The 15028-nt window shown below is 38.4% G+C and overlaps 2 protein-coding genes across 4 annotated transcripts in view; one reads left to right on the top strand and one right to left on the bottom strand.

Annotated features, from left to right (window-relative positions):
* pard6a (par-6 family cell polarity regulator alpha) overlaps positions 1-15028 on the top strand; it is a 32506-nt gene that overhangs the window by 14478 nt on the left and 3000 nt on the right. For both annotated transcript variants that reach the window (XM_017440936.3, XM_017440935.3), the window contains exons 3-5: positions 2547-2836; positions 3976-4101; positions 5629-5828. In XM_017440936.3, coding sequence (XP_017296425.1) covers positions 2547-2836; positions 3976-4101; positions 5629-5828 — 616 coding nt within the window. The remainder of the gene's footprint in view (positions 1-2546; positions 2837-3975; positions 4102-5628; positions 5829-15028) is intronic.
* Positions 10483-15028, bottom strand: part of znf609a (zinc finger protein 609a) — a 112447-nt gene continuing 107901 nt past the window's right edge. For both annotated transcript variants that reach the window (XR_005234315.1, XR_005234319.1), the window contains exon 11: positions 10483-11791. The gene's annotated coding sequence lies outside the window, so the exon portion shown is untranslated. The remainder of the gene's footprint in view (positions 11792-15028) is intronic.

Raw genomic sequence — 15028 nt, 5'->3', positions numbered from 1 at the left:
CCACAACCACACATTTTTATTAAATAATCTGAGACAGTACATGCCATTTGGCATTTTCAAATATGACTGCTACCTAATCTGACAGACGGCACACAATGATGAGTGAACAATAGGGAACGTGTGTCAATGCTGCCTAGCCGAGGCATACTTCTTCCCAGCCAGCACAGCCACGAAGAGCCGCTTGTGTCTCCTCAGAGCTCAAAAACGATGATATTTCAGTACACAAGTTCTTTATCAACTGTCTAAGTTTTTCTGGAACTGTCATAAAGATGGTTATATTATTTACCAGCCTCAGCCACCTGCTTCTCAGTGGAGTAATTTAGGCAAAAAGACTCAATAAATTTCACTAGCTTTTCCACAAATAAACATGCATTCATGTTTGAATTCATAAACTCATCACAGTAACAGATACTGTCAGAAAAATATTTTCTTTTTTCAAATCCAAGTGTCCAAAGTCCATAACTTCTTTTGCTCTGGTCTAAAAAAAAAAAAAAAAAAAAAAATTCACCTAAGCAAAATTCACAACTCAAGTACAAGTTAATAGTTACAGATGATTACAAAACATTTCGTTTTAAATGTTTGAATTACAACAAAAAATTCTGTTAAAGAAATTTATAAAAGTTTTTGAATTAGCAAACATTTAATCTTTAAAGAAAGTATGTGCAGAAAACTTTGTGTTCTACTAATAAAACTAATAAAAATATTGTCATCTGCTGGGAATTGCTCCCTTCAGCTTACCTTCAAAGGTTAAAAGACCCCCCAGGACCCAGGGTCTTACCCGAAATTGTCAAGAACGGTGGAGAACGAGATGAACCCAGATTGCAGACTCATTTTAACAAAACAAAAATTTATTTAGAAATAAAAGAAAAAAACAGAAACAATAGGCTGAAGTGGCAGCAAAAATACAAATGATAACAGAAATCCAGAAAAGAGCAAGGCAAGGCATGGACATCGGTCGTGGGCATAGGAGAAAAGCAAACAGCAACAATGAACCAGCGAGTAAGTGGAGGAGATGACCGGGTTTTAAAGACAGAGGATAATTATGGGAATTGGGCACAGGGGAGTGATAACAATTGCGAGCAGGTGGAGATGGGCGTGGCAGGTAAACAAGTGCTGACTGAGGACAAGTGGAGAATGACAAGAAACAAAGACAACAAGAACAAAGATGATAAAATAATAAAATAAAAGAAACAATAAACCCAAACTGAAACATAAAAGAAAACAAACCCTGAAAACAGAAAAACAAGACTCAAAGCCAAAATAAAAACAAAAACACTTGAATTCATGACAGAAATGGTACTTAAATAAGATGACTGCAGGGAAATTGTTAATCCAGACTATATTACCATCTTCTTCCTTGAGATTCATCCTTTTACCTCTAAGGAAAAGCCGTTCCAGTGGTTGAGAACGTCAGTGATCCAAAAGTCCTCAGGTTAATGACCATCCAATCCCCAACTTGTGACAAAATTGCTGTTATATTAGTCTGGTAAATCTTCGAAATCCAGGATATTTTAATTAATCATTATGCTGAACCGCCTTTGCAAAACATCCTAATATTTACAGAACCAAGCTCCTTGTATTCATGACTTTGTGAGAATAGAGATTAATTGAGTCATGTGAACTCAGGAAAATTGACAAAAATTCATCACAGTGTATTGTCTTTCTATGCTTTGCTTTTTATTAATAATGATGGATTGCAGGTTACAGCTTTGTAGCATAAATTCTGCAGCTGGAATAGGTTCAAAATCACTTCAATACAATACAACTTCCCAATCAGTAATAATAATAATACATAAAGCTTCCCAATTAATTTACTTCCCCTCAGGCCACAGCTGTATAAAGTTTAAATATATAATTTTTTTAGTTGAGACTGAGAAATGCGAGTTTAATTTCCTACCAATATTGGTGCATGCAGCTTCAAACAGACGTCCTCATTTTGCCTCAACTGTGCAGGACTATGCCTCAACAGCCACTAGTCTTTTGTAAGCCTCATGTAGAATGAGCAAAACGTAATTATGACTTCAGAAACACTGTTTGTACTAACTAATAATAAGTAATCCAAGTTTTGCTATACTTAACCACATGACTAAAAATACAATGTTTATTTCATACATTCATTAACACTTTGAATTTTTATGGTCAGTCATATCCTTATTATATTAGGTACATACACACACACACACACACACACACACACAGTTGCTTAACCTTAATCTTAAGCAACATTCTTTACTTGCACTGGCCTGAGAGTGGGTTTTGGACTGATCTTAACTAACGTTCCTTAGCAAAGTTTATCAAAGATGTTGAATTTTTTCTTTTAGATACCGGAACAAATCTTAAGTTGACCCTCCATATTCAGATTCAAGCAGTTGGCCCATTGATTTTTACTTTTTTTTCCTTTAAATTTTAACATTCCAATGCAATTCAACACAGTCTTCCATGTTAAAAAAACGATGTTGATATGGGTGAAAAAGTAAAATGATCTAAATTTGATAGGTATTTGTTAACAAATCTTAACTCCTTAATTATTCTGTGTTTTCTCTAAGAGGATGAACCTGTAGTATATGGCACCAACTCACTACAAAGGCGCAAGAAGGGACTGGGCCTAACAGGACTGCGGACCACTGGTTCCGGCACCATCCACTCAAAGAGCAAATCAGGCCTTATGATTGGCCCACCGCAGAACTTCAGACAGATCTCATCCATTATTGATGTGGACATCTTACCTGAAACACACAGGCGGGTGCGACTCCACAAGCATGGAACCAAAAAACCTCTGGGCTTCTACATTCGGGATGGGGTGAGCGTAAGGGTGACACCACAAGGTGTAGAGAAGGTGAGAGTGTTATTTTATTTAACATGTGTACTTGTCTGGACTACACTGGTATATGGAACCTAAAAGTTATTTCACTACCTTAGAGACCTTGATTTTAAATTTTACCTTTTATAACAAATATAGCATTACAAGAGAGCAGAACAGTATATACATACATTTATCATTAAATAATTCTAATAATTTAGTTTATTTTTGACACAATGGTTCATCTTTGTAAGAAAAATATTTTCTCTTTAAACACGATTTTGAGTGATGATCTCACACTTTCTGTTGCTGCTATAATTAATTCCATCAAAATGATTATCTTCCTATACATCTCATGTCTATTTCATTGTATTACAATTGTTCTCTCTTTAAGCAGTTATCCAAGACATGACAAATCCAAAAATAGTTCCAAAGAATGAAGCAATTGGACTTCTATTTCGTATTTGAAGACATTTCGTTTTCCATACTGGGATTTTTCTCAATTCAAAACTGGAAAGTATGGAGTTCCAAACTTCAAACACACTCTCCAGTTTTGATCAGAAAAGGCTGCCTGGGATCGGAAACAAAATGTCTTCAACTACAGAACAGAAGTCCAATTGCTTTTTTTTTTTTTTTTTTAAACAGGAGTGCAGGAGTGTTGATTTTTCTGACATTTTTGTGCCCACCTTCACTTCTAAGCTGACATGTCTGATTTGACAAGTCTCTTCCTTTCTTTCTAATTGTTTTTTCTGGTATGAATGCAGTCAGGCAGATTAAGTACTCTTATTTCTAACTTTAAAAAATAAATAAAAGAACTCGTTTGAGCATGTAATATCACCTGTTTAGACGGGGGTGTATTACAACACATCTACAGTTTATACATCAAAACATTCTCATTTTGATTATTCAAAATTTATCAACTTTGATTATTACAAAGGAAATCCTAATTTACTGTTTTGTTGGTCCCTTTTTGCATTTCCTAAAGAATTTTCTAGTTTAAATATAGTGTGCAGGCACATGTGTCATACACTAAAAATAATACAAAAGGTTCTCTTTTACTAAGTTCTTTTATTGAACAGATTTTGTGGTTGCAGGTTTAATCAGTACTTGATTTATTGTGAATTAAATAAAACAATATGTTGTCTAACATTAGCATGTGTTATGTCTTCCTGTAGGTTCCAGGGGTCTTCATATCTCGCCTGGTGCGTGGTGGGCTTGCAGAGAGCACAGGGCTCTTGGCTGTCAATGATGAAATTCTTGAGGTCAATGGCATTGATGTAGCAGGAAAGTCTTTAGATCAGGTAAGCACAATGAATAAATTAATCAATTTTACTCATTTGTCATCAGATTCTCCCTTCTGCAGGGGTTGGCACAGCAAGCAAACTTGAATGAAAGATTTGGCAAATGTTTTACAATGAATGCTCTACCTGACACAACCTGGGCTCAAATCCACAGCCTCAGAATTACGAGACTATGGCACTAACAATGGAGCTACCATGGCCCCCAAATAAATTAATGAATTCAACATTATAAAACAGAGATCTGCCAAGTCACACAAAGAAAATAAAATGTACAGAAGGATGATCAGTTTGATCAGTAAAGAGTCAGCTCTAAATCCCAGGTCATGGCCCTTAGCCAAAAGAAGGTGGAATGCTCCCTCCAGATCGGGAGTGAGTCTCTGCATTAAGCAAAAAAGTTCAAGTATATAGGAGTCTTGTTCATGAGTGATGGTAAGATGGAGTGAGAGATGAGTCATCAGATCGGGGCCTTGTCTGCAGTAATGAGAGCTTTACCTGGGAGTTTTGTCATCTTGGGGGAGTTTGGAGTAGAGTTGCTACTGCTCCTCATTGCAAGGAGTCAGCTATGGGAATTTGGGCACCTGATTAGGATGCATCCTGAGTGCCTCCCTCTGGAATTTTTCTGAACATTTCCCATTGGGACCCTGAGGCAGACCCAGAACTTACTGGGTGGATGGATTGATGAATGGATGGATGGATGCTAGATCCATCCACTGCCTTTAGAGTGGTCACATATACCTTGGTGGCCTCTTTCACTGTTCTCCTTCTTGCAGTCACTCAGTTTGAGAGGATGACCTGCTCTTGGTAGATTTACACATGTTTAATTTTCCTTCCATTTTTGGATGATGCATTTAATTCAACTTCTGAGGAACTTTAGGACCCTGGAAATCCTTTTGGTATTTATCCAATGATTTGAACTTTTCACTTGTTTTTTTGTTTGTTCTGAATGAAACACTTTAAGGGGGTGAATATTTATGAAGTTTTTATTTTACATAATATATTTTATTTAACTGGCATTACTTTGGAAAAATTTGTTTTCAAATTTGATTTCACTTAGTTATTTAAGTGGGTTTTCTTTTTTTTTTTTCAATAAACTTTTGTCAAAAGGCCAATTTATAATGACCATGACTGATTTATGACAGCAATAAAAAGGTTGAACATCCAAGTTGGTGAATATTTTTTGAAGGCCAGATAGATATTGTGGTCCTATTGTATAGATGGATAGTGGATGAATAGGTAGAGGGATGGAATAATAGATAGATGGAAAGCTGTTGGACGTTTTTTAATAAGTGTCCTGCTTTCCCCCCATAGGTGTGACACTACAGAACCTATTATTTCACTTAAAACCAGTCTTTGATTTATATTGTTCATTGCAGCTTTTCAAACATTTGCTTTAAAGTGTCTGGTTTCCAGACACTTCTTCATCAGTGTCTGGAAACCATTCATGATTTGTAGATCAGAACAAAAACACAGGCAACAAATTCTACAGATATTTTTGTCCTTATCGGAGTCACTTTTCTGTCGTTTCAGGTTACAGACATGATGGTGGCCAACAGTCATAACTTGATTGTGACAGTGAAACCAGCTAACCAGAGGAACAATGTCGTTCATCGTGAGAGTAAAAACTTCATGGGTAACTCTGGGTCTGTGGGCTCAGCTGGATCTACTGGTTCTGTTTTATCACATGAATCTCCGAGCCCTGCCTCTCAGAGCAACCCCATCACTGCAAGGTAGGACATGTACTGGATTTTAGTAGTTCCACTGAAGCTACTCAGAAAAAAACACATTATCTTGTATCAGTTCTAAAACAGTCCATGAATGTCTTTTATTGGCTATCAATAATGGACTTACTTTCCTGACTTAGTTCTAAACATCACAATAATAATAAAATAACTCATTCTATTCTGTCAAAGAATATCCCAAAAAGTATAAATGTGTTTCAGTGGTACATTGATTGCCTGGGTTTCAATCCTCAGCTCTGCAGGAATGTCTTGAAGTATCTGGTCAACACACTGACTCCTTTACTGTGGTTGCAATTCTTATGGGTTAATGAATGATTGGAAAAACAAATGTTGCATATACTGTACAATAAAAGGCAGTGGTTTTTTTAGCTGCTCCCCCGGCTCTCTCAAAATAAAGAAAAACAAAAGAACTGCACTTTGCTAGAAAAATAAAACAGACTGCTTTAACTGCCTCTGATTATTCAAAAATATATCTTGAGTTGAGCTCCAGGCCCCACCCCTCTCCCAGCTAGGAGACAGAGAAAGGAGGACATCAAAATAATAAAAAAATGGTACAATGGTGGACAAACGAGTGTAAAGAAGCAATAAAGTTAAGAAATAAAACATTTAAAGTACTTAAAGGTAATCCAGTTTATACAAATTTAGTTGAATATAAAAGAAAACAAGGAGATTAATAAGAATGCAAAAAAAGAATATTTTAGGAATTTTTGTAGTACTGAAAGGGAAAACATTTTGAAAGAATCAAAAACTGAAAAAATTGGAAAATAATTAAAAGAATGAATGGTATAAAGAGATAGTTTGGATATTCTATATTAAAAATAGATAGCACAAATATAATAAAAGATGAAGAGAAAGCTGAAATATTAGCAACAACATCTAGTAAAAGTCATAGTTCAGACAATATTAGTTCAGAGGGAAGAAAAGGAAGAGAAACTACAAAACTTAAATACAAAGATTTATTACAGAATGTTGAAGAAACGAATAGCTTATTGAATGAAAAGTTTACAAAACTGAACTGAATTATGCACTTAGAAAAATAAAAAATACAGCACCGGGTAAAGATTAGATCTGGTACAGATTGATAGGAGAACCTTGAAGGACATAATATTACAATTATATAATAAAAGTTGGGAGGAGGGGAAGTTACCACAGAATTGAAAGGAAGCAATTTTTATACCTATTGCCAAACCAGGAAAGGACACCACACCGACCAATTGCTTTAACATCAAATATATTTGGAGCATGAAATCAGAAGAGCACAAGTAAATTAAAAAAAGCGTAATGGCTGTTTTTTGATATAGAGAAAGCATACAATATGATGTGGGTTGAAGGATTAATAATTAAATTATATGAAATGGGCATTAAAGGGAAAATGGTCAATTGGGTTAGAGATTGCTTTATCAGATAGGAAAAGGGGGTTAAAATTTAGATTTTACTGTGAAGAAAATACAAGTTATTTTTAAAATAGAGAAATAGATGTTGTAATGGGGATTTATGTAAGTTCTTAGTTGACAAAACTAAACTTATATTTACTCAGAAAAAAAAAAGAAAACTAAAGTTATATAACCAAGACTTAGAATGAGTAGAGTGTATAAAATTTTTAGGATCATGGTTTGATGGGAAAATTAAATGGGATATACATATAGATAAATATTAGAAAGTACTAAATATTATGAGATGCTGTGACTGGCAGTGACTGGGGAGTAGATAGAGAATCATTGAAACAAATTTACACAGAAATGAAAAAGATCAAACATGGACTTTGGTTGTATAATTTACAGCAGCAAAGATACATCTGGTTAAATTAGACATTATTCAGCATCAGGCATTAAGATTGTGTGATTGTGTACAGGAGCTTTTAAAACCACACCAATAGCAGCAATGGAAGTAGAAATGGGAGAAATACCTTTAGATCTGAGAAGAACAAAATTCGAAATAAATTACTGGCCACATTTATAAAGCAATACAACACAGAAAATTTTAAATCCATGCTGGAAAAAAATCTAAAAAAAGAAAAGAGGAGTTTTGTATCAATAATTAAAAATAAATAAATAAAATAATTTCAAATGAATAGTTTAGAATTTAGAAATTAGCCAAACAACATCAATATCAGTTATACCGCGCTGGGTTTTGCCGGAAGCAATAGTGGATATGACACTGATGGAAAATGATAAATTTTACATTATAGATCATCATTCAGTACAATTATATGTAAACAATTACTGTCAATATATTCAAATCCACACAGATGCATCAAAAAAATCTGGAAAAATGGCAATAGCATTTGATGTACTAGAGTTTAACTTAAAGATGGGGAAACAAATCACAGATGGATTGTCAGCGTATACAGGTGAGATGTTGGCCATACAGTGGGTGGAGGACATAAGGCCATTGAAGGCAGTGATTTGTTCAAATTCAAGTTCTGCGTTCTGCATTGTTGAGTTTAAATATAATTAATGGCAATATTAAGGAAAAGGTTAGTGTAGTAGGTATATTGAAAAAGACCTTAGGAAGCAAACATATGCAAATAATTATTAGATTTTTAAAGAAAACAAAATTGTTTCATAGAATTTGATTTTATATTGTAGGTACAAGTGTGTGTGAATGTGTGTATGTATAGATAGATAGATAGATAGATAGATAGATAGATAGATAGATAGATAGATAGATAGATAGATAGATAGATAGATAGATAGATAGATAGATAGATAGATAGATAGATAGATAGATAGATAGATAGATAGATAGATAGATAGATAGATAGATAGATAGATAGATAAAATCCACATGAACCACACTCCATACCAGTAAGTGGCGGTAATGCTTACCTGAAGTTTCTTGCCAATCACCAATAAAAATCAAGATGAAGAAGAAGAGAGGAGGTAGATGGCGCTGTTGTTCCTCAAAGCACCACCAATTGTCCCAGTACAGTTTTAGTAGCGGTGATAAATTGACACAATTTGGTTGCGACAATTTCTCACCGTATCATTTGTCAATAATTTAGAAAATGCGCTAGACTTTTTCATTTTTTCCAAGTGGCTCGGGAAGGCTTGGTTTGTTTGTCGGAACAATGGAGGTAGGATTTGAACTTTTGGTGGATCACATAAACTACATTGAATGTAGCAATATGACTTCTACATCAGGAGGAAAAAGTGGAAATGAAATGGAATGGATGATCTCAAGATCATCAAGAATGAAAAGAGCACTTAGGAAGAAAAGACAAGAAAGAGCTAGAAGTTGGTCAGAAGAGGGTGAGACAAGAGCAGAAGTCAGTAAAAAGACAAAAACAAATAATGGGTGAGTCAAAGGGAGCAGGAAGATCTAAATATGGAAGTGGAGTTCAAGCAAGACACGGGACCTATTCACTCGACAAAGCTGACCAAAGGAACAGAGGAAGACATAGGGAGAATTAAAATGGCAAGGATAATGAATAACAGAAGAGTGCTATTACATGCTCAATCAAAATGAAAACTCTCATGGGGGGAAGAATTAAATCATATATCCCAGGATCTTTAGCAAGGCTGAGATGAGTCATTTTAGGAGTTCCATTTGAAATGACAATAGAGGATGTGAAACAAGAAATTAAAGGAGGGAAATTATCAGATGCAACCAGGAAAGAGAGCAAAAGAAATGGAGTGCTTAAAGACACTATGTCAGTGATTTTGCAGTTTGAAAAGAATATGCCAGAATACATCCAGATGGCCTTTATGAGCTACAGAGTCAGATAATACATCTCTAAACCCCTCAGATGCTTTACATGCCAAAGAATGGGACACATTGCTAAGGAATGTAAAGGAAACATTAGTCCAGATGAATTTGGAAAATGTGACAAAGATGCTAAAATCAAATGTTGTAACTGTGGAGGAGAGCACAGCATAGTATATGGTGGATGTATAGTACAAAGGGAAGCAAGAGAAGCTCAAAGGATTAAAATAATGGTTCTACATATTCTTTAATGAAATGCCAGAAGTTGAATACCTTAAACTACTAAGTTTAATAGCTGTGAGATCATCACATGACTGTGCCCTATGCCCTTGCATGCAAGGGCGTAGTGTAGCATAATAATGATCTGAACAGTGACTAAAACAAAGTGGTTAAGAAAGCCAAAACAATAGTTAAAAACACAGGCACAGGTGAAACAGGCATGCTTACTAACTCTATCTTTCAGGATTGATTTAAAGGCTCTAAAAGGGATGAGGCCTGGCAGTTTTAGATTCATCTGTAGGGTGCTCTATGCCGAGGGAGCAGCACAGCTAAACACCTTTTTCCTTAATTTAGTTCTGGCAAGGAACTGACAGAAAAACAACGTTGTTTGAACTTAAGGCATAGCAGCTCTTAGTTCTTTGTAGAATTGTGTCTAAACACTACTGCCTCTTTTACACTGGCACTAATTCAGAAGTCCGGCTGTACTCCGCCCTACTCGGCTCGGCTCGATAAAGAATGCATCGCGTTCACACTGGCCAGTTTGGTCGGTAGCAGAGGAAGCGGGGGAGGGGGGGGGGTGCTACCGAAACTTGGCACAAGTTGTGTAAACATCGAAAGCGCTATGGACAACGTTGGCCCCGTGTTGTTGCTGTTTTTTAAACTTATGGGGATTTTCCTGAGACTTCAGGAAGAGAGGCGCAGTGGAAGAAATGCTCTGTATGCCGCGATTGTTGTAGGACAGCTGTTATCCGCCGGAGATTTCAGGATTTACAGCGCCTTCAGCTGGGGGACAGAAGGCATAAACGTTGCAGGGTAAGCTAACGCTGTTGTTTTTATTCCTATCGTTCGCACTTTATGCTCGCATCTGGTCACACCCACAACTAATGAGTGAACAGGAGCTAAGCTTGCGCCGCCCACGAAGCAGGGCCGGCCCGGCTGGCCCTACTCCGAAGCAGGGACCCAAAAAGCAGGGACCGCCCTCGAAAAAATGCAGATGTAAACGCGCGCAAAGCAAGCCGAGTAGAGTGGAGCCAGGACCTTTAGAGCCCATGGAAAAGGGGCATATGAAACCAAGCCTAGTAGGGCCTTATTGATTAGAGTCATCCAGTGTGCATTGTAAACAGTATTTAAGGACTGGAGCCATTTGGAAGGGGCACTCGTGCATAGAAGTTGTCTCAGGCAGCAGAACCCCCTGCATGACATACCAATGGCAGATTGAGAAACCAGAACATTCTATTAATCCCGGATGGAAATTGACTTTGTTACAGTTGCTTTGTGCAAGGGTATAAAAATGTAAAGAGAAATGTACAAAGAGTATCAAAGAAAATTCATAGCATGTATATGTCCTCAAAGAGCCCCACCAGGTAAGCCTTGCTGGCCTCCTGTGGAGCAAGGAGCTATGACGACCGAGCTCTGGAAGCATAGGCCGGTCTTGAAGTCCTGGGCAATTTCCTGGACCAGGTGCTGGAAGAGCAGCTTCCAGATGAGCAGCTCTGTGGACTTCTGGTAGTGGTGGATCTCCCTGAGAGCCACGGTACCAAGCTATATATACAATATATATACAATATGTGCATACTGTATATTCAAAAGTGTGTGAAACTAAAATGCAACTTTGGATATGTGCACATTATGCTGATGGTGGTCTCAGTCTTGCACTGTGCTCCCGTGTTTGACCAGCATGGCATGGAGAGGATGGGTCCTCTCCATGCATCCTCCTTTCTGACTCCACAGCCCTTGAGTCCATGATGTCCTCAACTCCCAGCTGGGGCTAATAGGCAAACTGGAGGGGATACAAGTGAGGCCTGACCATGGCCTGGAGCTCCTCCAGGAGGAGTCTCTCCAGGGTTTTCATGATGTTGGACATCAGTGCCACCAGTCTGTAGTCCTTAATGTCACTGAGATGGGTCTTCGGCCCTTGAATGAGTGAGGACGTCTTCCACAGCACAGGGACTCTCTGAAGACCCGATGAAACACTTTGCAGAAGAGAGACACAGACAAACATGGACTATCTGGTCCAGGTGTAGTCTCTGTTGAAAGAAAAACAAAGAAAAACACATGCTAATAATAGAAATAATTACAAATAGAGTAGTGCAAGTTAAGACAGCAGCAGAGTGAGTAAATGTGGTCAGTTTGTCCTCCAGCAGTCTAAGTCTATAGCAGCATAACTTAAAAAACCCAAGCCAGCCATAGCTATAGAATTTATCACAAAGGAAAGTCTTAAGCCTAGTCTTAAAAGTAGCTAGGGTGTCAGCCTTACAGATAGAAACTGGAAGTTGGTTCCACAATAAAGGAGCCTGATAACTGAAAGTTCTGCCTCCCATTCTACTTTTGGAAACGCTAGAAACCACAAGTAAACCTGTAGTTTGAGAGCAAAGTGCTGTGCTATGAAAATATATAACAGTAAAATCTTTAATATAAGATGGAGCTTGATTGTTGAGAGCTTTGTATGTTAGGAGTAAGATTTTAAATTCTATTCTGAATTTGACAGGGAGCCAATGGAGAGAAGTTAAAACTGGAGAAATATGATCTCTCTAACTCTCATCAGAACTCTAGAAGCAGCATTTTGGATCAACTGAAGAGTTTTTGGACACCAAAATAACAAAGAATTACAGTAGTCCAGCCTAGACATGATAAATGCATGGACCAGTTTTTATGTCTTTAAGACATGTTTGCAATCTAAGTAACTGATTGGATTCATATGGTTTTATAGATAAATATAACTGAGCATCATCATCATAACAATGAAAATTTATCCCATGCTGTCTAATAATTTTACCTAATGGAAGTATATATAAAGTAAATAGTACTAGTCCAAGCGCTGAACACTGAGGAACTCTATGATAATCTTAGGTCTATGAAGAAGATTCATTGTTAACATTAACAAACTGGAATATTTCAAATAAATATGATTTAAACCATTTTATAGTTGTTCATGTAATTCCAATATCATGTTCAAGTCCCTGTAATAGAATATTATGATCAATTGCATCAAACGCAGCACTAAAATCTAACAGGACAAGTATGAACACAAGTCCACTGTCTAAGGCCATGAGAATATCATTATTTTCACCAGTGCTGTTTCTGTGCTATGATGAGCTCTAAACCCTAGCTGAAACTCCTCAAGCAGATTATTTCTGTCCAGATGTTGACACAACTGATTTGTAACTATTTATTAAGAATTTTTGAGATGAATGGGAGATTAGCTATAGGTCTATATTTGGCCAGAACTCCTGAATCAAGATTGGATTTCTTGAGTAAAGTTTTAATTACAGCAACCTTAAAGCTCTGTGGTACATAACCATTCATTAGAGATAAAGTGAGCAGATCCAAAATGGGAATTTTAATTGGGGGAAATCCTTCTTTGAACAGCCAGGTTGGGATGTGATCTGGCACAGAGGTCCCCAACCTCCAGGCCGCGGACTGGTGCCGGTCCGTGGGTCATTTGGTACCAGAGGAAGAATACTTAACTTACAGTATTTCCGTTTTTGTATTTTGGTGTTCATTATTCAACATGGTGTTCATTATAGACGATTCATGATGAGCACAGAGGTCCAATAACAAAACACCACTTGGGTTCAGATCAGGGGGGCCACTCCTCCCAACCACACCCCTCCAGGTCTCACTGTCATTGCCCACGTGAGCATTGTAGTCCCCCAGCAGAACAAGGGAGTCCGCAGGAGGGGCACTCTACTGTAACCCCTCCAAGGACTCCAAAAAGGGTGGGTAATCTGAACTGCTGGTCGGCACATAAACGCAAACAACAGTCAGGACCCGTCCCCCCACAGGTAGGCGGAGGGAGGCTACCCTCTCGTTCACCGGGGTAAACCCCAACGTACAGGCACCAAGATGGGGGGCAACTAGTATGCCTACTCCTGCTCGGCGCCTCTCACCAGGGACAACTTCAGAGTAAAAGAGTGTCCAACCCCTCTCAAGGAGACTGGTTCCAGAGCCAGAGCCGTGCGTTGAGGTGAGCCCGACTATTTCTAGCCGGAACCTCTCAACCTCACACAGCAGCTCAGGCTCCTTCCCCACCAGAGAGGTGACATTCCATGTCCCAAGAGCCAGCTTCTGTAGCCGAGGATCACACTGCCAAGGTCCCAACCTTCGGCCACCACCCATCCCACATTGCACCCGACCCCTTTGGCCCATCCCACAGGTGGGGAGCTCATGGAAAGGGGGACCTACATCTCCTCTTTAGGCTGTGCCTAGACAGGCTCCATGGGTGAAAGCCCGACCACCTTTCTTAAATGTCAGTAGGTTATCTCTCCAGGTTAAATAGAATTCTTCCATGTTAGTGGAGCGCTATTTTCTTTTCAGCTTTCTAGATGCCTGTTTTAAAGTATGTAACTCTGAATTCAACCAAGGACCAGCTTCCTCTGACTGATCACTTTCTTTTTCAGAAGAGCAGTTTTATCAATATCAAGTAATGTTTGGATTGAAGTTGTAATGTTATCAACAAGATCATCTAAGTTGCTGCTCTCTGTTGCATTACTCTGCAAGACAGGAGAATAATAATGGAGATTTTTTATATTTGGTAACAGCATTTTCTGATGAACATCTACTATAATGAAATTTACTCTCAGTGGCTGTGCGGTCAGTCAATGTAAACACAAAGGTTATTAAAAAATGGTCAGACAGAACAGGATTGTGAGGATGCATTATTAAGTCTTTACTCTATGCCAGGGGTCTCCAATCCTGATCCTCAAGCACTGGCGGCGCCAGGGGGGCGCTAGGGGGTGCTATAGCTCCCCCTGGAAAAGTCATAGCACCCCCGTAGCACCCCCAAGCACCCGTAGCACCCCCAAGCAAAGGCATAACCGGGGTATGTGTGGGACATGTCCCCCACTTCCCTTATGTATGCCCTATATCCCCCACACTTTTTTCCAGCCGTTGCAATTGTTTAATTTGTTGTTAATATGTGGGGATGTGTTTTTCCGAGCCGTCTTTAAACGCACCATGAGCGCTGCGTACTAGAGGCTGACATTTTCTCTGGAATCCCACGGGTCACGGGATTCCCGCAGGATTCCCGTGGGATGGGAGTCAACTTTACTGTTAATCACGTGATCGGTACGGTACAGGATAAAAACTTAACGGGAGCAGACGGGAGCGGGAACCAAACCAAACAATAGCAAAACATAGTACATGCACTGCCATTATGTAGTTTTATTTCAGAGAGCCTACTAACGCAGGTCAAAAGAACTACATGCAACAGTGCTTCCGGTGGCTGCTTTCCGCGCTAACGTCTGCGATACCGATGCGGTAAA

This window comes from Kryptolebias marmoratus, linkage group LG17, assembly GCF_001649575.2.
Source record: "Kryptolebias marmoratus isolate JLee-2015 linkage group LG17, ASM164957v2, whole genome shotgun sequence".
NCBI classification, from domain to species: domain Eukaryota; kingdom Metazoa; phylum Chordata; class Actinopteri; order Cyprinodontiformes; family Rivulidae; genus Kryptolebias; species Kryptolebias marmoratus.
Note: the sequence above shows the minus strand (reverse complement) of the source record. Positions and strands in the feature narration are given on the sequence as shown.